A 22,695-nucleotide genomic window follows, 5' to 3' on the forward strand; every position below is an offset into this window, starting at 1 on the left:
TTTTACCATCACAACATCCGCATTGCACACATGGCAATGCATACAGATTCTTCATCTTAAGAACTATGCTCCTTTCTCTACACATAGTGAACTTCCACATAAGACTTCCTTTTCAGGCATTGGAAACAGTGTTTGAAACCCAATTCTTCTACAAAACATCAAGATTTTATTTTCGTATACCTCTGTAGAAGACGACAACTAGCCAAGCCCCATAAATATGATTTATTCTATCTTCTCTGAATTAAACTAAGCTCTGCGATCTCTCTTATGAGCTTAACAAATGAATTAATGAAAATGCAATATGATTGGTCAAGGCAGAAGAATAATGTGTGGGACAATATGACCCTTTTAAAGTAAAGCTCTTTCGTTAAAAAGAAAGCACATATCTTAGCTTCCCTGTCCAGTGCCTTTTTCATCTGGCAGCCTGCTTGACCTCCAGTCCCATGACTCTGGGCACTTTATTCCACTCAACCATGCCTCCCTCCATCACCTTCCTGTACCTCCCTCACCGCTCCCCTCAACACACACACTGTAAGCAAACCCACCACAATAACCTTGAGCAAATGACTAACTTCTTCAGCCTTCAGTTCACTCTTCTGTAAAAGGGAAATAAAAATTCCTGCCTCGTCAGGGTTAACTTAATAAAACAACCCATGTATGACTGATAGCACAGTGCCTGGCACATAATAATCTGTCAAGAAGTATTAGTTTTTTATATAGTATTTTTTATTACTATCATTGCTACTACAATCAAATCATCTTTGGTTCATCCAGAGCACGAACTCACTTAGGGTTGAAATGTTCATACACAGCTGAATGTGTGTGGCTCACACCTGTAATCCTAGCACTTTGGGAGGCTGAGGTGGGAGGATCGCTTGAGCTCAGGAGTTCAAGACCAGCCTGGGCAATATAGTGAGACCTCATTGCTAAAAAAATTAAAGGAACAAGCTGATCATGGTGACACATGCCTGTGGTCTCAGCTACTTTTGGGACCAAGGCAGGAGGATGACTTGAGCCGGGGAAGTTGAGACTGCTTGAGACTGCAGTGAGCTGCAGTCTCCCACTGTACTCCAGTCTAGCCTGTCTCAAGGAAATATATATATATATTTGATTTGAAAAAAAGAAGAAACATTCACACTCAGTCTAGACCACTTAGGTATGCAGAGTTGCATCCCAAAAGCAATTGCTCACACTTTCCTTAATATACTCCTTCTCCACCTTAGCAAAATCTTGATTGGCATGAAGCTTCGACTGCTTGCACTGTATGCACATGTAATAAGAAAGCATTAACTCTCTGGGAAATTAGGAATTGACAAGATAAATAGATAAGGCATCAGACCAATTTTTCATACGTTTACAAGAGCCTAAGGACATGTTTGCCTGGTGCTTCTTTGACTTCCCAGGTCCCGGAGGCTTTCTTTTTCTGTCTTTTCCCAAGGTGAGGCTGGCAAGCTGTCAGTCTCTCCAGAGCAAAGAGAAATGACAGGAGAATTGACCGCGTGAACCTCACAGGGCTGTCTGTGGAAAAATAAATGTCTAAATTGAAAGGTCACATTGTGTAAACAGTGACTGGCTTGCTTGCAGCAGCTGAGGACACCGACTGTGTTAAGTGAGCGTCCTGCTTTTCATGTACACATCTGGTTTGATAGAGTCATGATGCAGACGTGGCCTTGGCTCAGGCCCTCTGTGAGGGACACAAATGACTTTGATTCAAACTCGAGTCTGTGGAGTGTCACAAAGGACTAGCAGCTCTGGCTGGGATAAAACCTGCAACTCTCTAAATGCTGGGAGACCCTTATGGAGAAAGGGGTATCTCCTCCACCTCCCCACAGAATGCAATGAACTCCCGATCCCCCAGGTCAGCTACAGGACATATGTAGCTGATGGCAGGGGATCTCCTGCCTGCCAGAGAATTTCAGGGAAAGAAATGGCCTTTTACTGAGACAGGACCATCTCAATTAAAAAAAAAAAGAAGAAGAAGAAGAAGAATGAGCTCAGGAAGGGACAAAACCAAACTCTTGGACCTAGCGTTTTTAGGATATGCTATCCTTTACCCAAAAATAATGATAGCTTACAAACATGCAGTGTTTATCACGTTCCAGGCACTATCCTAACACTGCACACCTAATAGAACGCAATTCGCACAGCAGCCCAATGACATACTGTTATTATCTCCAGCTTACAAATGAGAAAACTGAGGTTCAGAGAGGTGATGAGACTTACTTATCGCAGGCTCCCCAGGAGGTCTGATTCGAGATCTGTCATGAGACATTGCAAAGCCCATCCACACAGCCCTCACTGTGGAATACCCTTTCCAAATTTGCCTCTGTCCACTCACCCTTTCTCCCTGCAGCAACCCCCCACCACATGCCTAAAGCTTCTGTTAGGATTTTCACAGCAAGTCAAGTCTCTGGTCAGACTTTCTCTCTCTCCTCCTCTCTCTTTTCTAATTTTCCTCTCTCCCAGTCTTCTCAGTTGCCTCTCCTTTGTTTCTCTCGATCTCCTGTCTCTGATTCTGTCATTTGTTTCCTATTTGGTCTGCCTGCCTCTGTGTCTGCTTCATGTGTGTGTGTGTGTGTGGAGAGAGAGAGAGAGAGAGAGACTGAAGGCGAATGGAAGCAATATACCTTCTGCTGACAGCCCCTCTACACACACACACACACACACACACACACACACACACGCACACCATTCAGCCAGAGAGCTATTTGCTGCCAGCATCAGTAAACAGCACTAAAAAAAGAATAAAGTCACCTTTGAAAGACCCCAAGAGAATGTGAATGCAGTCAGATTAGGAAAGCACTTATCTATTCTGGGATACCAGGATGCACTGCTTACCCAGCCCCACCCAACCTACTGCCAGCTGCCCCTGCTGCTGACCTCTCTGTCTTATAATCCCCCAGATGGATCCCTGCAGAGACCCGTCCAGTCTGGGATCCCCACTCTCGTGGTAGGCTCCCTCAGACGCAGCCCCACCATGGTCGTTCGGCCTCAGCAGTTCCAATTCTACCAGCCACAGGGGGTCCCCTCTTCCCCCTCGGCCGTGGTGGTGGAGATGGGGCCCAAGCCTGCCCCCACGGGGGAGCCCGCCCTCACGTGCATCAGCAGGGGCAGCGAGGCCCGGATCCACTCGGCAGCCAGCTCCCTCATCATGGAAGGCAAGGAAATCCCTGTCAAGAGTGAGCCTCTGCCAAAACCACCTGCGTCTGCCCCACCATCCATCTTGGTGAAACCAGAAAACTCAAGAAATGGCATCGAAAAGGTAGGATCAGAGTGACATTGGGGGCCTGACTCTTTTGATCCTCCACTTTGCACAGTGTCTCAGTTCTGAGATTTTAGTGTTGGTGGACATGGAACCAAAATTGCAGCCTCACGCACAACACTCCTCCTCCCCAGCTCCCCACCGTGCCATGGCCAACATCCCTACATCATTCACACCCTCCCTATGTGTGTTACCAAGTCTCCTTTATGTTTCCTGAATATTTTATACATCTTTTGAAGCCCAAAAGTGGCTTGTAACAAAGCATGACTTTGGCATTAGACAAATCTTGTTTTGAATTCCAGCTCTGCTGCTTGCTAGCTGGGTGACTTTGGTCAAAATACTTCACCCTTCTGAAACACTTATTTTGCATAATCTGTAAAATGGAGGTAGAATGAGTAATGGCCACACAGTATTGGAGATTAAATGAGTTATGTAAAGTGCTTACATAGGGTTTGACACATAATTATACATTGTATAAAAGAGGCAAATGGCTGGGCGCAGTGACTCACGCCTGTAATCCCAGCACTTTGGGAGGCTGAGGAGGGCTGATCACCTGAGGTCAGGAGTTCAAGACCAATCTGACCAACATGGAGAAGCCCGTCTCTACTAAAAATACAAAATTAGCCATGCATTGTGGCGGGCGCCTGTAATCCCAGCTACTCAGGAGGCTGAGGCAGGAGAATCACTTGAACTCAGGAGGTGGAGATTGCAGTGAGCGGAGATTGCACCAATGCACTCCAGTCTGGACAACAAGAGTGAAACTCTGTCTCAAAAAAAAAAAAAAAAGAGGCAACTGAGACACAGGGTAATGTAAGTGACATCGAGGTCACACTGAATGATAATGACTCCAACTAACTTATTGTGACCTCCGTGGCAGAGGTCACATCTGTCAACTTCTAGTCCAGGACTTTTCCCACTAGCAGACATAAGAGTTTTTGTAAAAGACTTAAGTTCTTCATAATATATTTGAAGCAGAAGGGAAGGCGGGAAGAGAAGACAGTAAGAAAGTTAGGTGAGGCTTATTGCTGTCTTTTAACTTATGGATCATCACCATCATCACATCATCGCCATCACTACCTCCAGCACCACTGCCATCAGCGTCATTCCACCATCATCATTCACTCCCCTCAGAATGGAAAGAGGATGCAATTCCCCCGGTTGGTTAAGCAGTTACTGAGTACTAACAAGCTGGCAGGCACTGTACTGAGTACTTCATGGGCCCTACCTATTTAATCCTGGCAACAGCCCTCTCAAATAGGCATTAGTTTCATCCTCATTTTAAAATTAGAAAATGGCAGCTCAGGGAGTTCAAGATTACCCAAGACCACACAGTTGACACATATATGTGGAGTAGAATCCAGATCTGATACAAAACTCATGCTCTTAATACTAAGCTATAAGCTCATTGGGAAAGGCGTTGGAAAAAGCATTGACAGATATAAATGTTGGGAGTTCTTGTTCTGAATTACAGAAATGATTCAAAGTTTTCTAGGCCCCAGTTGCCCATTACTCCAAGCTTTTAGATACAACCATACGCATTTCATAAATGCCCAGACCTTGGCTAGATATGATGAGGGTCAGAAAGTATTTAGAAACTCAGATTTTAGTGGGGACACTAGGATTGAATTGCATGGGGAAAAAAAGACATCACTCCTGAGCAGTAGCTAAGATAGAGACTGGCCAAAGCAAATACTGTACCTATAGGTACCTGACAGATATATAACAGGCGAGACGAGGTGAAAGAAAAGAGAGAGAGGGGGAATTTGCATAAGCTGGAGACCTTGTATCTCATATAAAGGGGGCCCTGCTTCTCAGGCCCGACCAGCTGTTGTCAGAATAAGGCATAGGCCCAGTGTGCCAGAACTTTAATTTTTTTTTTTTGGCGGGGGGGAAGACATATGAAATTCTGATTTTTATATGCAATCTCCCAATTTTTATGTGTTGGCAAGTCGATCAAATCCTCAAACATTCTGCAGGCTAAATTCAGCCAGCAGGTGTCCAGTTTGCAAACTGTGCTCTAAGGACTTGTAAGGCCATATGGAAATCTCTATCAGGAGAGAGGCCTCAAACAAAAGGAAAGCCTTGAGATTAGCCTTAATAGTAGGTAGAGAGGAGACAGTCAAGGTAAATTTCTTTTATCTTCCAGAAGGGATCCTACCCTCTTGCCTCAGGCTGTTTTCATAGGCAGTGGCCTACCCTATTTCTCCCAGATAAGTCCTAATCCTTTTGTGGTCTTCAGTTTAATGCCTCTGGAAAACTTCCCTGGCTTCTCCACTTCCAGCTGGAGTTAGAGGGTCCTCTGCACTCTCAGCATCTTGTACTTCCCCCATCATAGCACTTGACACTCACGGTAGGCACTGATATTTGCAGAGTAAACACAAATGAGGCATTTCAAGTGGGGGCAAGCATAGGAAAACTGACGTCTCCCACTCACCCGTGTCCATTTCCTCTCCTTTCTCTTGCAGCAAGTCAAAACCGTGAGATTTCAGAATTACAGCCCTCCTCCCACCAAACATTATACCTCCCATCCCACCTCTGGAAAGCCTGAACAGCCAGCCACCCTCAAGGCGTCCCAGCCTGAAGCAGCCTCCGTGGGCCCAGAGATGACCGTACTATTTGCCCACCGAAGCGGCTGCCACTCCGGACAACAGACAGGCCTCCGGAGAAAGTCAGCTCCTGGCAAGGCCGCAATCCTGGGGTCCACTTCCTCAGCCATGCAGACTGTGTTTTCCAGCAAATGAACCTGCAGGTGGCTTTTCCTGGACCCCAAAGAGGTGAATTGCATTTAAATACAATCTGCCTCCATTGAGGGCATCCTGACATTCTTTGGGGACTTGAGCATGGGCCCCTGTTCTTTCTATTTTACCTCCAAGAAAGGAAAGGTGGAAGCAGGAATTCCTGCCCTGGTTGGGAGGATAGACTGGGTGACCTTTCAAACATACAAACATCATGATTTGATGCCACAGAGCTCGTTTTTACTCAGACCAAGGAGTGAAAAATTGTTGTGCCCACTTTATGCCCCAGCATGGAGTGTGCCTCTTGTCATTCCCGCATTACTGTGTAGAATTTCTATGGCGTCCTAAAGGGGGCTGCGGCAGGAGTGTGACAATGGTGGGATTGTTGGCGTTGCTTCTTTCACCTTGCAGTATCCTCAACAAGCATTAGAACAGCTTCTCCCATCTTCTGGGGCCTCTGCACTGGCCACTAGTAGCTGCCATATCTTTTTCCCTCTGTAAAGTCGTGATCCTGGCTGCAAAGGGAGAATTTCTGCAAGGGGTGTGAGGAGGATACTTTGAACATTTTCAGAACCCAATAAAACTAGGAGTCAGCTTCCTGAGTATCCTCCACTTAAGAAGGTCAGAAAGATCTCTGAGTACCAAATATCACAAGATTATCATTCTTTAAGCTTCTTGGTCCATTTTTCCCACATGTAATCTTATGCAATAGATAAGAAGAAAGCCCATGGCTGTGGATAGGGCCATGCATGGTATTATGGACAATTAATTCATCCTGGCTGTATAGTCAGACTTCTAGAAAACACAGCATGCTTACAAACAATCCTATATGGGGTTAGGGTTTAGACAAATAGTCTGACTTCAAGAAAGCGCAACAGGGGCCAGGTGTGGTGGCTCACACCTGTCATCCTAACACTTTGGGAAGCCGAGGCAGGCAGATCACTTGAGGTCAGGAGTCCGAGAGCAGCCTGGCCGACATGATGAAACCCCATCTCTACTAAACACACAAAAATTAGCCAAGCATGGTGGCACGTGCCTATAATACCACCTACTCGGGAGGCTGAGGCACAAGAATAGCCTGAACCTGGTAGGCGGAGGTTGCAGTGAGCTGAGGTTGCCTCACTGCACACCAGCCAGGGCGACAGAGCGAGACTCTAAAAAAAAGAAGAAAAGCACAATGTGCTTAAAAACAACCTTATGTGGGGTGGGTTTAGCTATATATTTGTATATATATTGTCCTGACTTCCCCTGGTTTCTTCTCACTTGGGGCAAATGAGCTGTTTCAGCCACAAGGCAACAACATCATGGGAATATGGCAGCCCGAGGCTGGGGTGGGGGAGCTTCCTAGGGGAAAGCCGCTATAAAAGGGGGAGAACAAAGAAAACTGGAGGAGAAAAGAGGGTAAAGGAGAAGGAGGAAGTAGGAGGGCAAAGAAAATATGGAGGAAAGAAGGTGAGTGTGAGAGTAAGAGTGAAAGAGGATTGAGAGAAGCCATGCCGAAGAGGCTAAAGGAGGCAAGGGGTGGGCAGCCTTACATTCCCGACAGGGTGGGGGAAGAAGGACGGAGCCTGCAATGCAGAATGGGGCACAGCTAGGTGACCCCACTAAGATGGAACTGACGTGAGCAGGACCAGCCAGGCAGAGCCTTGTAATCAGGGTATACAGGCGGCATCCCAGGAAGCCAAGGCAGTGCTGTAGGACAACTATTAATCCTCATTAGGCTTAATTGTTGTGATTTAACATTTATTGTGTGCCCATCAATGTGGGCACTTTAACACATAAATAACATTTGCTGCTAAGGCTGGGTGCCATGGAAAAAAAAAAAAGAAAGAAAAAGAAAAGGCAGGTCTACTTAGACCTTTCCCCTAGATAGCTCTTGAAGGTCCTGGGATTAAAAACACATGTCTTTTACATATTCACTCACACACTCAGCAAACTGAATTGTCCACATTTTCCAGACCTTAATAAAACAAACCATACTCCTCTCATAAAATGCTGCCATTGTGTCAGACCTTAGGGGTCAGTAGAGCCAACATGATAGCACGTTGTTCTAGCAATCCCAATCACATTTGGGTCCATATCTCACAAACTTTGGGTTAATATCTCACCTTTGTGGACCTAAACAAATATGAGATATTGACCCATTAGTTCCACAAAATCAACATGCCCAAATCCATGCCTCATTGAACTAAATATAATAATCCAATTGGAGAAATGAGATAAAGTCACAAGGACAGGGAGGCATTGTGTGATTTGTCAAAATGTAAATACCTATACCTCATCTTTACCCAAAAAGCACTCTCAATGGGTTTAGCAATGTTTAGCAGTCTACTCTACACGCAGACTAGCAGAGACATGACATGACTGGCCAACCAAGTATTTAGTCTGCTCCTCAGTAGCGATGCATCCAGTTGATTTTTAAGTTTTGTGGCTGATGAGCAGGGTGTTTAGATGTAATGGAGATGTCCTTGCCTTCCAAATGAAATGGAATGTTCTTCCCACCATCTATTATCTCTATGGGATAACCCCTCTGAGTGATGCAAACAACTGCAAGCCTTGCCACCTCCACTCCATCCAGCCTCTTCACCCATGCACAGCATCAAACTCACCCTCTCCCAAAGCAAATCCCATCTTTGTGGAGTTTTAAGAGGACATAAAAGGGGCAGAGAATATTATTTCCAAGTAAAAGTTGGCTTCACTGGCAACTTTAACTCATTCATTCCACCAACATGCTTTGTAAATTTATTGTTATACTCTTTGTAGAGACGGAGTCTTGGTATGTTGCCTATGCTGGACTCAGACTCCTGGGCTTGGTCTTCTCATGCCTTGGCCTCCCAAAGTGCTGGGATTACAGACGTGAGCCGTCATACCCAACCGCAACATGTTCTTAACATTTACTGTGTGCTAAGCACAGCAATGAAGATGATAACACATTCTCTAATGTAATTTCCACCATATCCCTATAAGGCAGGTAGATTGTTCCCATTTCAGAGCCAAAGAGACTGAAGCTTGAACGTTAACCACAGACAAGGACGTAGCTTCAAACTATCTGACTTCAGAGCCCAACTTGGGATTTGCTGCACGAACCAAAAACCCATCCTTGACTTCAGGATGCTGATTCTGGACTGCCAGGAGGCAGCACAGTGCATTTTTGGTTGCAAACGCAAAAGAGCCCAGAAGGCTCTGCTGTGCACACAGTTCAGGTCTTCATTTAGCACTTTCTGGCCATGGGATGTCAGGCAAGTTACTTCATCTCTCAGAGCCTCGTTTTCTTGCGTAGGAATAATACAGCGTAGTGCCAACCTCATTAGGCTATTAGGAGGATTATCTGAGATAATGATACAAAGTGACTTACACAGTGTTGGCATCATGAACACCTGATAAATTTTAGATGGGATGTTTTTAAGCAAGCAGGCTACTGAAATTTCAGGTGAGAGATTCCAACACAAGGGCCCGCCCAGGACTGTGGTGCTAAAAGGAGACACACAGACTAGTCCTGGGAGACAGAACAGCGTCTGAGTCCTGAGCACAAGAGCAAGTCAGATACACAAAGTGGTGGGAAAAGGGTATTCCAAGCAAGAAAAGAGCCTCAGCATTTAGGTTTAACTGTAGCAGTGGAGCCAAATTATCTTAGAGGAATTCATTTCCCTGTGGAACATTCCACAGATCCCAGGTAGAACCCTAGCCCCTCAAGTTTGAAGGTGAAAATTCCATCCTGTGAGAGCACCACCACTCAGCTAAGGTTCCGACAGTCCCTAGGAAGAGTGCCCCTTTGCCCCGTGGTCAGGCGCTGGCATCTCGGTGCTATGAAAGGTGCTAAGAGTAGGATTTGATTGGGGGAAAATAGGAGACATCTGAGCAGGGATGGCGGGTCACGCCCAGCTGGGGACATACTCTGAGGACTATACCTGAAGAAATGGCTTCATTAAGCAGCATCAAGATCCTCACTTGGGATTTGTCTCCTTCCCTTTGTGTGTGGAACCCACCCCGCCTCCTCCACCCTTCTGTCCCACAGACAGGGATTTCAGAGCAGGAAGAGTTTAAAGGAGCGCACCCACCTGTGTCTTGAAGAGATGCAGGACTGACTCAAAACGTGGCTCAGTGACCTCTAGTGTGTCTTGAGAAGTCAGGGAGTCTGTCCACACCAGGCCTTCCTTCGCCGGCAGCAGCAATCCAGGGGGCTAGGTTAGGGTCCAGGTGGCTTGAAATAAATGAACATTCATTCTTCAATGTGCTGCGCCCCAGCAGCCTGCTTCACTCACCCATGTGACCTGCCCCTCAATTGGGCATATTCCCCCCAGAGACTGGCAGGACTCTTATCTCTCAAGTCCTCATAAACCCCTGGAAAGTTGCAGAATCCTTAGAAATCAGCTGATCCAGGAAACTCAGATCTCAGGAGTATAGTAAGCCTGGCCGGGGCCGTAGAGAGTCTCATCTCACTCAGTAGTTTGGAAGTGGGCTCTGGGTTGTCTGTTGCTTTTAACAATCTCCCCAAGTGAATCTGATTCTTATAAAATGTGAGGCTCCGATCCACCTTTCTCAGAGCCAACATTCAGCCCTGACATCCAGCAGGAGAGTGGCCACACTGGTTGGTGGAATGTTGAAAGAGGTTTGTACTGATAGGTGAATACTGGGTGCTCTGACCTCCCCAAGGCTTCCTCACACCCACACCCTGGTCCTTCCCCCAGGTGCTCCCCATCACTATCCCATCCAGCACCTAAAGGCTCAGGCCAGGTGCAGCCAAGACCTCCAGCCATAAAGACTTTCTCCACTCCAGCTGGCCAGTGCCTAGGCCATCCTGCTTGCTAAATATCTTAACTGTGACCCTAGAGTATAGCATAGGGCCTTGAGAGGTCATGCAGAAGCCAAGAGCACTTCTAACAAGCCCAGCACTCCTCTCAGCCCGATCCTGACCACTGTCCAGCCCTTGACAATCACCTTCACCTGGCCCCGGGTCTAGGAAAGGAGCTACCTGGAAGGGAGGGCAGCTCCATGCTCGCTGGTCTTTCTCAGCTAACACCTTAAAAGGTTTTAGCAATGCCTATGAGCTTCCCAGCTCCTCTGGCATTGGTTCGGGAGGTATGGAAGTTATCTGTTTCCATGAAAGGAGCAAGCATCCATCCTCATCCTCTCACCCACCTCTGACCACACAGGCAGCCACATATCTTCTGGACTCCCTTCCTGGGAAGTGAACAGCTGTGGCAGGCAGAACGGCAAAGTCCTATCAAGTCTCTCCAGCTGGGACCAAGTGCTTAGCAAGCTGGCACGAGGCAGTGCCGAGCCAGCAGCTGCTGCCACTGATGCTTCTCTTGTTCATATCTTGAGAGAAAAGACCTCCCAGTTCTCCCTTTGGCTAAGAGAAGATAATGCTAGCACTTCCAGCAACCTCTCAGGTGACCATGAAAGACAGTCACTTAGGGAATGTATTTGGCAGTCAGGACCAAACCAGAGACATTAACTCCAAAGATCCCTGCAGCAAATTGGTGTCACTGAGAATAACTCATACAAGGACGCTTTGTTTGAAACAGAGCAATGTTAAATGATCAGGTAGACTGTTTTCCAGACCTAGAATATGTCCAAGACCAAAGCAAACACAAAGTGTTCCCGGGAGGCCCTCTGCCCACTGATCTACACTTTGACAAGGCGAAGGCAGTGAGGTGGGATCTGAGGTGTGCCATCAAGTCAAAGATGGTGGGGATGATGAAGATCATGGAGGAGGTTACAGATGCACTTATCCATCCATCCATTTATTCGATCAACAGCAGTGATCGATCACCCACTCTGGACCAGGCTCTGTGAGAAGCAATGGAGATGCAGTGGTTAACAGGAGAGGTGAAAATAGATACAGCCCTCATAGACTGTTGTTTGTTTCTTATTAATTTTTCCTGGATTTGGGGCCTACTTTCTGCTTTTCTCCCCTTTTATATTACATGTTTCACACATATGAAATACATGTCTATACACATATGTAATTATACAGGATCTTAAAAAATAACCATATACCTGCCACCCAACTTTTTTAAAAACAGTAATTGTCACTGCCAGGTGTGGTGGCTCACGCCTGTAATCCCAGCACTTTGGGAGGCTGAGGTGGGCGGATCACCTAAGGTCAGGAGTTCGAGACCAGCCTGACCAATATGGTGAAACCTCATCTTTAAAAACAATAAATAAATAAAATAAAATAAAAAATAGTAATTGTCATTACCACTGAGGTCCACTGCATGCCTCCCCCAATTCCATTCCTTTCTTCCCCTCCCCACAACTTCCCTCACAACCACCACCCTGCATTCTGGACTTATCTTTCCCATGTAATTCTCCCACACGTAGACCATACAGAATTTTTAGTGCAACTCACAGAGATATTTGGTAAACACTGCTCAAAGCAAATATTGCAACCTAAGGCCATAGATATTCTGCCTCAAGAGTCGAGCTCCCATCTGGCTTCCGTCCCTGAGATTCTAAGGCTTTGATTCATTGCTGGGAACTGATTTTGATACACCAACATGTCTGGTTTTTAAAATTTCTAGTTTGCCTTCCTCCCCATCACCTACATCTGGCATCTCTCCCCTTGCTATCTCCCAAAACCTAAAATGCAATAAAATAAATAAATGGAAAAAAAATTCTAGTTTGAAGGAATTTTGACAACTTTTCCAACTACACCTCTTTTGGGAGACCTTGTTGCTTCTGAATGAGGAAATACGGGTTGTGGCCAAGCCCAGGTTGCTTGAGGGCTTTTAAGCGATTTGGGGGCCTTTAAAGTAGCTCTCCTCTGGGCCTTGCCTGGCACCTCAAGGTAGCCAATCATAGAAACCAAAAGCAGCTCCTCTGAATCTGAAACTGAAATGAGATCTTGCTGCTGCTGCTACTGCTGTTAATTTTTAATAAATTGTCATAAGAACCTTGTGAGGTATGCAGGGAAATCCTTGTTTATTTTTGGTTGGTTGGCTGGTGGGTTTTTTGAGACAGGGTCTCACTCCTGTCTCTCAGTCTGGAATGCAGTGGCGCAATCTCAGCTCACTGCACCCTCAACACCGTGGCTCAAGTGATTCGCCCATTTCACAACCCCCACCTCCAGTAGCTGGTACTACAGGCGTGTGCCACCACACCCGGCTAATTTTTGTATTTTTTGTAGAGATGGGGTTTTGCTATGTTATCCAGGCTGGTCTCAAACTCCTGGGCTCAAGTGATCCACCTGCCTCAGCCTCCCAAAGTGCTGGGATTACAGGTGTGAGCCACTGCGCCTGGCCTGGGGAAATGCTATTTTTGTCTTCAGACTACAGATCAGAAAACTGAGACTCAGAATGTTTCAATTCCTTGTTTTAAATCACAAAGCTAGTTTGAGGTGTAATGGAAACTGAAAAAAAATAAAATAAAATAAAAAGCATTTCTGACTCCTCATCCAGCAATAATTGCCATAATTTATCAGGTACCTACCCTATGCCAGGCACTTTACATGCTACATGCATTGTGTCATTTAATTCTACCCAACCCTATGACAGAAGTACTGCTGTTATCCCATTTTAAAGATTAGACTTGAGGCTTGGGAGTCAAATGACCTGTCCAAGGCAACAAGGACTAGAACCCAGGACTCTAATCCAAAACCTTAATCCCGTTTCTTCAATGGCAACTATCAACATGGTTGAGATTGCAGAGCACGGACAAATGAGATGCACTGCTGAGTTTGCTAGGATGGGGAAGGAGATGGAAGAGGGTTTATCTCAGAGGGTCAAGCCCTCCCAGAGAAAAACTATGAGGTAAGGTCTTGCTGTCCAACAAGTAGGGGTGGGAAGTAAGATACCTGAGAGTTTTATGCACAGAAAAATCCAGAAAGCATATCTACCCCTGCTGCAAGAGTTGCCAGACACAGCCAAGCCACTTGAAAGAGAACTGAAGCACCGGGCATGGTGGCTCACGCCTGTAATCCTAGCATTTTGGGAGGCTGAGGTGGGTGGATCACCTGAGGTTAGGAGTTCAAAACCAGCCTGGCCATCATGGTGAAACCCCATCTTAAAAAAAAAGAAAAAGAACTGAAGCTTGCAGTGTGGTTCTGGATCATTGACATCAAAACAAAATAATCATTTTGCATTCCCCAGGTTGCTCTCTCTTTGTGAGATTATTTCTGGTTTTGCCTGTCCTCACTCTAAATGATACAGAGCAGAGTCCTACGAGAAGAGGGATATGATCTCCAAAATGACTTCCACTTCTATCTCCTCTGTAGGAACAAAATGGTTCAGAGAGCTGACATCTTCTTCCAGTGTTCCTTGCTGGTGTTTATCCAAAGTTCAAATGCAATTACTTTTGGGGGTAGATACACACCCACGGATGCAAGCTAATTAGGTAAATGGGGTCACTGCTGGATGAACAAGAGCTGCAGCCTGATAAAGACTAAAAGGATGCCAGCCAAGACCTAGGGAAAAAGGCAAAAGATAACGGAGAGGCTGTTTTGTGCATTGTGTGTGTTCTATGTTAATGCTCTTGGAATCAGTGCTAGCATGACCGAGCAACTTGATGAGAGCCATTTTCGATGTCAGAGTTTCAGTGCTGTAGGTCACACATGTCCTGGAGGCCAGCAGGACCTAATGACCTTTCCTGACCATCCAAGAGGATTGAGAAGGCTATTGGCATTCAGGAGACCCTCACAAATAAATAGGAAGCAAGCTTGAATCAAAATGTAGAGAGGCAGCTAAAACAGGCCTGGAGGACCAAAGATGAATTCAAACAAATAGTGCCTTCAAAAGGTCGTATCCAGATTCCTGCTGGCCCCACCACCACCTTCTCCCCAATACCGTAGGAGACGTTTTATGTCTCTGTCAAGGAGAGAGAGGACTGCATTGCACAAATAGGACATGTCAGTTACAGCTAGAGAGAGATAGCACGAGCTCCCATGACAAGGAACAGAACAGTCAAACAGTCAGAAGGGGTGATACTGTTTTGAAGGGAAGGCTAATTTTAGATATCAGAACCGCATTTCTAAATATTCTGTCTGTACATTCTATTTATAAGCTGAATTCTTTTTTTAAGCTTAAGTTGTTTTAGATGTTGGCAAGTTTTGGAGCTTAGGACTTCTTTGTTACGGGGGCCTCCAACAGAGAACTAAAAGCGTCAGTCAAGGACCAGCTATGTTCCCACTGCACTAGAACCTTACAAGATCAGGAGAAGTAATTAATATAATAGCTGGAATGATGAGATTTGGAGCCAGATCACCTGGGGCTGTGTCACAGCTTTGTTACTTAGCAGCTATGTTTCCTTTGGCAGATAACTAAAGAAACTTGGAAAAGTTACACCTCCCTAGACCTCAGTTTTCTCGTTTGTAAAGTTAGGATCAGACCATATACTTCCTAGCAGAGTTCTCGAAGGATTAAACAAGTTCAGGGATATCCAGCTCTGAGTATGGTATTGGGTACATAGAAATGTTCAATAAATGGTAGCTATTACCATTTATTTGATGTAGAGGCACAATTCAAAACAAAGAGGGCTATCTAGGCTCTATCAGACAGAAGTGAGAGGGGAGAACAATGAGAATGTTTCAGTTGTCAAGAGAGCTTTGTGGAGAAGAAAGATTTAGAAAAATGAGCGTCACAGAGAAGTGTGATGTGAAGAGGGAAGTGCCTGGACTCTGGAGTCATGCATCCCTAGGGTCAAAACCTGACCCCACTTCTCACCTCCCTGAGCTTGGACCAAGTTAACAAACCTCTGTGAGCCTTTCTTATCAGAAAAGTGGAAACAATAATCAGCACTTCATAGTGTGACTGGGAAAATCAAGTGAGACAAGAGGCGGATGTTGGTGTACAGAAGGGCCCCAGACGTGGTGGCTGTTGAAGACATCAGCAGGCATGATGTAGGCTTGAAAGCAGGACGAGCAGGAAGAATGCTAAATGTGAGAACGGAGTTTCTTACTAGCTGCCATGCATTAGATGTGGACTACGTGCCCGGTGCCTAGTGAATCCCCTAGAGGGTTTGTTACAGGGTTGCTAAGGGTCCGGTAGAGTCAGATGACCTGGATCATATACAGGCCCCGTGTTTCCTTGCTGTGTCACCATGGGCAAATCATTTAACTTTTCCAACCTGTAGTTCCCTCCCTGGTAAAATGTGGGTATTAATTGTGCTTTCCTCCAGTGGTTTGGTGGGGATTAAGTGAGACAATTAGCACAGTGCCCAGCACAAGAAAATACTGTAATGTTAGCTACCAATACCATTGTTTACATTCATTTTCTCATTTAATCTTCACAACCCCCACCCCCCATGAGTTGTGTTATTGTTCCCTATGTATAGATCGAACAACTGAAGCTCAGAGGATAAATCACTTGTCCAAGGCAACCATTAGCAGACGGTGGGGCCAGCTCTGAAGGATAAGAAATCTCAGCTTTGTTGTCTGACCTTTTGGATAAGCTGGTCAGTGGTGCCAGGGTTGGGGCAATATGACAATCATTTTTAAATGCATTTTATGCCATAATTCTCATCAGTCTTCTCTCTTCTGGTTGTCCCCACCACCGCACCACCTCATCTTCTGAAGGTTTCAGATTCAGGGCTGTGCGTAATGCAGAATGCAACCAGCAAGCACATCGGTGTTGCCCCTCTGGGCGCTTGCAGCTTCCCAAGGGTGACACAGTTTATGAAATGTCCGTTCTGATTTGCAAATAGGTCTGACACGGACGTACTTCCAGCTGGATGGTGATTTCCATAACAACCCCTCCTCCTTGGTGCCAATTAACAGAAATTAAATGTCCCTGGCACACTTTGTAATTCAGAAAATGCATGTACTGATTAAACCCCCCACTGGGCATCCATTATGACCTATGGGCTCCAGCCAAGTGCTAATCTCACTCCATCTCCATTTAAAGTCACAGAATGTTTTCTTCCTGGGCAAGAATCAATATCACTTCATTCATTTATTCATTTTTCATTCAATGGATGTCAACTGAGCATCTACTACATGCTACGTGCCCGGTGTTGTTCCATACAGTTGGGATACAGCAGCGAACAACACAGATAAGGTTCCTACCTGCAGGAAGCAGGGGAGTAAATGATAGACAAACAGGAGAATTTTTACATTTCAGATGTTATGAAAGGAACAAAGTGATGGGACAGAGAATGGCTGAGGGGCATGAGCTACATTACGTAGGGTGACCAGGGAAGATTCTCTGAAGGGATGCATTGGAGTTGAGATCTGAAGACTGAGAAGGAACCAGACACGCAGCGTAGTGGGAAGAGCAGGAACAAGCTCAGCCCATCCAGGAAACTCTCCATGGGATAGGTTCCATTAACACTCTTTTATTTATCAAGTATTTTTGATTACACAGTAAGTATTTGTTGAATGAACAATTGGAGAATAAATGAATCACCTTTTTTCCTGACAAGAAGGCCCATCATAGGAAAGATGAACATAGGGAAGATGTCACTGGAGTTATTGCAGGCAGAGAGGCAAATTACCTCCCTTTTCTCCATCCTATTCCCTGTCTCTAAAACAAGGGACTTGGCTTAGGCACTTGCTTTCCAGCGCTGTGAGATCTCAAGAACTCACCTTTCAGAGGAACTGGCCCTTGCAGTTATTTAAAGCAGTGACTATGCAGCAAACAAAGAGCAAACGATCATCTTTAAAAAAAAAAAAAAAAAAAGCCAAAATGGTTGTTTGGAATTGTATACATAAGACATGAAATATCATTTCCTTTGTTATCATTAGGGTATACTTACTGAATTTCTGCACCCGCTTATTCAGAAAGTACTTATTACTAGTTGTGAGTCTCTTCTCTCCCTCCCTTCAGCCCTCTTCCCTTTATCTCTCTCTCTGTTTCTCTCTCTCTCTCAATCCCCCAAGCTTTCTCTGGCACAGGATTTCAGAGCCCAGGCTATAGAATTGGAACACCTAAGTTGTGCTAAAGTGTGTCTTACTATGTGACTTTGGGCAAGTCACTTCACCTCTCTGAGTTTCAGTTTTCTCATCTATATAGAGGGAATAATAATAGAAGACATCTCACAACACCACACAAAATAAATACTAAGGTATTGTTATCTTCATTAGCATCCATTATTATCCTTTTATAGATAAGAATGTAAAGTTTAAAGAACTCAACTTAGGAAACTGAGACAGGTTTTTAGGGCAGAAGAAACTCTAGTAACAAATGTGACAGCCACTGTTTAATGACCTGTTTCTACCTGCAGGATGCTCTATTCTTTGAGATAATTAAGGAGCAGAATCACAAGAAATAGCCTTCAGGAGGCCTTTGAATCAATAATAATAATTTTGAGCCAACAATTATAGAGCCCCTGCTATGTGTCACTGTACTATGTGCTTTACTTATATCAAACATTGACTTATTTGAAACTCCCGCAGTTACAATAAATACGATTACTACCCCCATGTTAAAGGACTGGAGAGATTAAAAAACTTCCATGAGGTCACAAAGCTAGGAACTGTGGAGTTTGGAAATAAACCCAGGCAATCTGGCTCCAGTCTGTGGCTGCTAACTGCTTTCTTCCTCATTTAAGATTGAATGAAAGGCTGGGCATGATGGCTCACACCTATAATCCTAGCACTTTGGGAGGCCAAGGCAGGTAGATCACCTGAAGTCAGGAGTTCAAGACCAGCCTGGCCAACATGGCAAAACCCCATTGAAATACAAAAATTAGCTGGGTATGGGGGCACGCGCCTATAATCCCAGCTACTTGGGCAGCTGAGGCCGGAGAATCACTTGAACCTGGGAGTTGGAGGTTGCAGTAAACCGAGATCACGCCACTATACTCCAGCCTTGGAGACGAGAGCAAAACTCCATCTCAAAAACAACAACAACAACAAAAAAAAGATTGGACGGAAGAGCTATCTCCAGACATCAGGGGTTTTTGGTGATGTCTTTTTGTTTTTACTTCAAATAGACTTGTCTTGTGGAGTGCTCCGTAAACAAAGAATTATTACCTGCCTAATCTCAAAACCCCTGGCCTGCAGACACAGCGCTAGTAAGGGCTGCTACTCCTTACTGCACAGTGCCAGCCATAGGAAAAGTCACACCTCCTACCATGGATGGGATTTTTCTGGGTGCCTATTAAAATGTCAGTTGATCTTAGAGTTGAAGTTCTTTCTACATCATTTAGCACAACCTGGAAGGTCAGATTAATGTGGCAGCCAGCTTTCCCTTGGCAGTTACTTTCTTATTACTTCCCTGCCCCTACACTTGTTCTCAGAAATGTTACCTCACAATAAATGTAGTTAAAAAGAGCAAAGAAACCATTGCTACTCGCTTGGAATGCAGATGCTATAATCTGGGAGAGACATTCTCACACCAACACTGATAATACAGATCAAAGAGGCCATCTCTGGGCCCATTGCAATATTAACAGGTCGAAACTTCTCCATAGGCAGATGCCCAGCATCAGCACTGGCACCAACCTACGCTCAAGGAGGAGAGGCAGGGTATGTCTAACGCAGGCCACCTTCCTTTTAAAATTGGTGAATAACAAAATGAAACCCCTGCCCACGTTTAGTGGTGTGTAGTGAAGACAGCATAACGCCAAATCCTGTGTAATTTATTGACATGGTGAGACACAGAATGTATCCTCGTAATCACGGAACGCCTGCTTCTCCTGCTGAATGTAAAGCAGCCACCTGGAGCCTCTGATAGCTCTTACTTGCTGTTACAGTGCTGAGTGAAGCACATTAGCTAATGAGGAAGTGCTGCCTTGCCTTTGTAGGCCCTGGGAGCTCAGGGCAGCTCCATTTTGAGCCCAGCTGTGGTTGCCTGCTTGAAAGCTGAGCCTCCTCTGGTACCTTCAGTCTCTGGAGCCACAGATCTTAGTTCTACCTTTGTAAGTTGGGGGTTTAGGTAAGACCCCCCAGATTGATGTGATAAGACTTCCACAAACGGCTGGAAGTCTTGATCTGACAGTTCCACACCACCCCCACAAATAATGAAGCTGTGATCATTATTAAAGTTTCCCCAAAGAGAAAACTAGACAGTTACATCAGCATCAGTCCCTGGACAGAAAAGAAATCGGGGTATACATGAAAGAAAACTGGACAGGAGACAGAAAATTATTGAGCAAATTTCCCATCATCCTTTTAGCTTTCTCCTTTCCTCCTGCAGGATGATCAGTTTGGACTTTATTAGTACTCAGAAGGGCCAAGAGCCACGCAACAAAGCCATAAGAGCAACCTCCTATTATGTGCAATCAAACCACCTGCCCTCACCTCACAAGGGGCTGCCAGAGATGTTTGGTTGCACTTTCCTCTGGGGCATCCTCAACCTAGGAAGAGAAAGGAGGCAAGAGATTGGCCAGGGAAGGGAGGATATTGATTACATGTGTGAGGATGATAAGAATGCAGGTTGAGTTTGGTCATCAAAATACAATATTTAAGGCCTCAGAGAAATTCTGGGGGCTCACGGGTTTTAACTTTTTATTTGTGAAATAACTTCAGATTTCCATAAATGTTTGCTAAAATAGTGCAAAGAGTTCCTGTAAGGTCTTCCACTAGGTTCCCCAAAAGTTAAGATTTTACCAGGTTCATTTTTATTTACTTATTTATTTTTGGACCATTTGAGAGTAAGTTGGAGACTAAATGCCACTTATCCCTAAACATTTCAGTGTGTGTTTTTCAAAAATAAGGATATGCTTTTACATAACCATAATAAAATCGGGAAAATCAGAAAATCGGTGTTGATATAGTACTATTAACTAGTCTACAGGTGTAGTCAATTGGCCTATTATTTTTTAGTTGTCCTATTTTCCCTTACAGAAAAGTTATTTCGAAAGTCTTCTCTAAGATCCCTTTCAGGACCACATCTTGCGTGTAGTTGTCATATCTCTTGTTTAATGTGGAACAGTTAATGTGGAACAGTTCCTTGAGATTCATTTTCTTTTATGGTCTTGGAATTGTGAATAGTACAAGCCATTTATTTTATGGAATGTCTCTCAATCTGTATTTGTCTGTTATTTCTTTCTTCATCATTAGATTCAGGGTTTAGAGCAGGAGTCGGGGCTTGACAGTAATGGACGATAACCTGTAAAATGAAGTAGGAATCCCTGAGGCTATGCTGATATAAATAAATAAATGCAGGAGAAGGAAAAGCTCCCCCTTATAGTCAAGTGCCAATCTCTAAGTGTAAAAGAAATTATGGAATTTAAAAACAGCCCATTTGGCAACCACTCAGTAATAATTGGTTTAGGCAATAACCATGAATGAATATTAAAACTAGTGGATGAAAGCTTGAAAAGTCTCAAAATGTCTCCTCACAAGATACTTATTAGTCACAGAAGGAAAAAAAAAACACAACTTTACAGTAGACAATCACCTTAACCAAAACACCAAAGTTAGCATCACCAGCAATGGGGAAACAGATACTGTGTACCTCCTGATATGATGCACTGAGAAGAACACAGCTTCTCTTCTGTGAGAAGAAAAATTTCTACCCAAAAGGTATAAGAATCCTGAAGAACAACTATAGTTCATCCCAGCTGTATTTGCACGCAACAGATTCTGAAATCCTTTTTACTTTACAGAGCCTGCCTTGGTCATCTTCCCAGGAGGAGCTTGTGACAACTGGGATGCAGAAGAGAGCAAACAATCTGCTGGGATGGAAACTGCTCAATGGAGAGTTTGTGGACTGCATGATATTCCTTGACCATCAGGGATGGTACAGTGATACCAATAGTCTGGCCTCCAAGACAGGAGAGTAATAGGAAGCAAATCCATCTTCACCCGCAGTATTAATGGGTGGTGGGCCAGAATGGAAAAAAGCAAGTCAGTCATATGCTGTTACAGGTTACACCAGACTCTCATCCCTCTGTTACTCACTGCTTTTGTCAAAGCCAAACTTTATCTTGCTAACTTCTCATAGCTTGGCACCTAACAAATGACAAGACGGGACATCCAATGTCTTCCAGTTTTGTGGTCTGGCCTGTCTCTCCAGATCAGACTTAGAGTGATGCAGAGATGACTTAATATTCTCTTTGATGTTCAATCCGAAGAGGCCAATGCTTCAGCACAATGTCCACTAGCCATCACCCCCAGCCTGGTTCCCCATCAAGCATCCTGCATCACTCTGCCACATCTTTATTCTTTTCCAATCTGTCTTTTCCCATGATACCCTCTGACCCAAAGGATTTCTAATAAAACGTAGTGATCAAGGAAATAAAGACTTGGTACCTAAAGAGTCTCAGACAAGAAAAAAACCCGTGATGTTATAAGAAAGATACCAAGCTGCAATGCTTACAAAGAGGTTATTTCAAGTAGAAAGATATAAATATCAATTATAACCATGCATCCTTTTATGTTCATAAATAAATCATTATCTAGAACAAACCATTAGAAGACATTCTACTCCTCATTTAAAAAAAAAAACACTGTAATCTAAAATACAACTTTAAAATCACCTGTGCTAACCTACAAGAGACGTTGCTCACATAAGTGAAATTCATAAATACCCTGATGCTATTTGAACTGTATATTTTCATCTTCTCCTCTCTTAAGACATCAATAAGAATTTGATTTTTTAAAAGCACATGCCGCTCTGATTATCAAAGACAATAACACAAATGCAACATTACTGAGATATGTCACTTGTTTTAAAGTTCAGATCCTAATTTTACACGGACACATCCTCTGGTTTTTCATCCAGCCCTGCTTGTAAACAGGAGCCAGCACTGGCCAAACCACAAGCAGAGTAAGGATTGCATCTGAAGGTTACAGAAATGTTTTCTTCTTTGTGA

At 44.5% G+C, this 22,695-nt stretch overlaps 1 protein-coding gene across 4 annotated transcripts in view; it reads left to right on the forward strand.

Annotated features, from left to right (window-relative positions):
* The window catches only part of SH3RF2 (SH3 domain containing ring finger 2), a 150,139-nt gene extending 128,000 nt beyond the window's left edge, over positions 1 to 22,139 (forward strand). For 3 of the 4 annotated variants that reach the window (XM_032244601.1, XM_032244526.1, XM_032244760.1), the window contains 2 exons: positions 2,904 to 3,262; positions 5,728 to 6,467. In XM_032244601.1, the coding sequence (XP_032100492.1) occupies positions 2,904 to 3,262; positions 5,728 to 6,003 (635 nt within the window). In that variant the 3' untranslated portion in view covers positions 6,004 to 6,467. Of the gene's footprint in view, positions 1 to 2,903; positions 3,263 to 5,727; positions 6,468 to 21,486 lie in introns of those variants that run through there. The other variant, XM_032244675.1, reaches the window with a different exon arrangement.
* Positions 22,140 to 22,695: the final 556 nt, after the last annotated feature.

This window comes from Sapajus apella, unplaced genomic scaffold, assembly GCF_009761245.1.
Source record: "Sapajus apella isolate SASKATOON/1434 unplaced genomic scaffold, GSC_monkey_1.0 scaffold1, whole genome shotgun sequence".
Classification (NCBI taxonomy): Eukaryota; Metazoa; Chordata; class Mammalia; order Primates; family Cebidae; genus Sapajus; species Sapajus apella.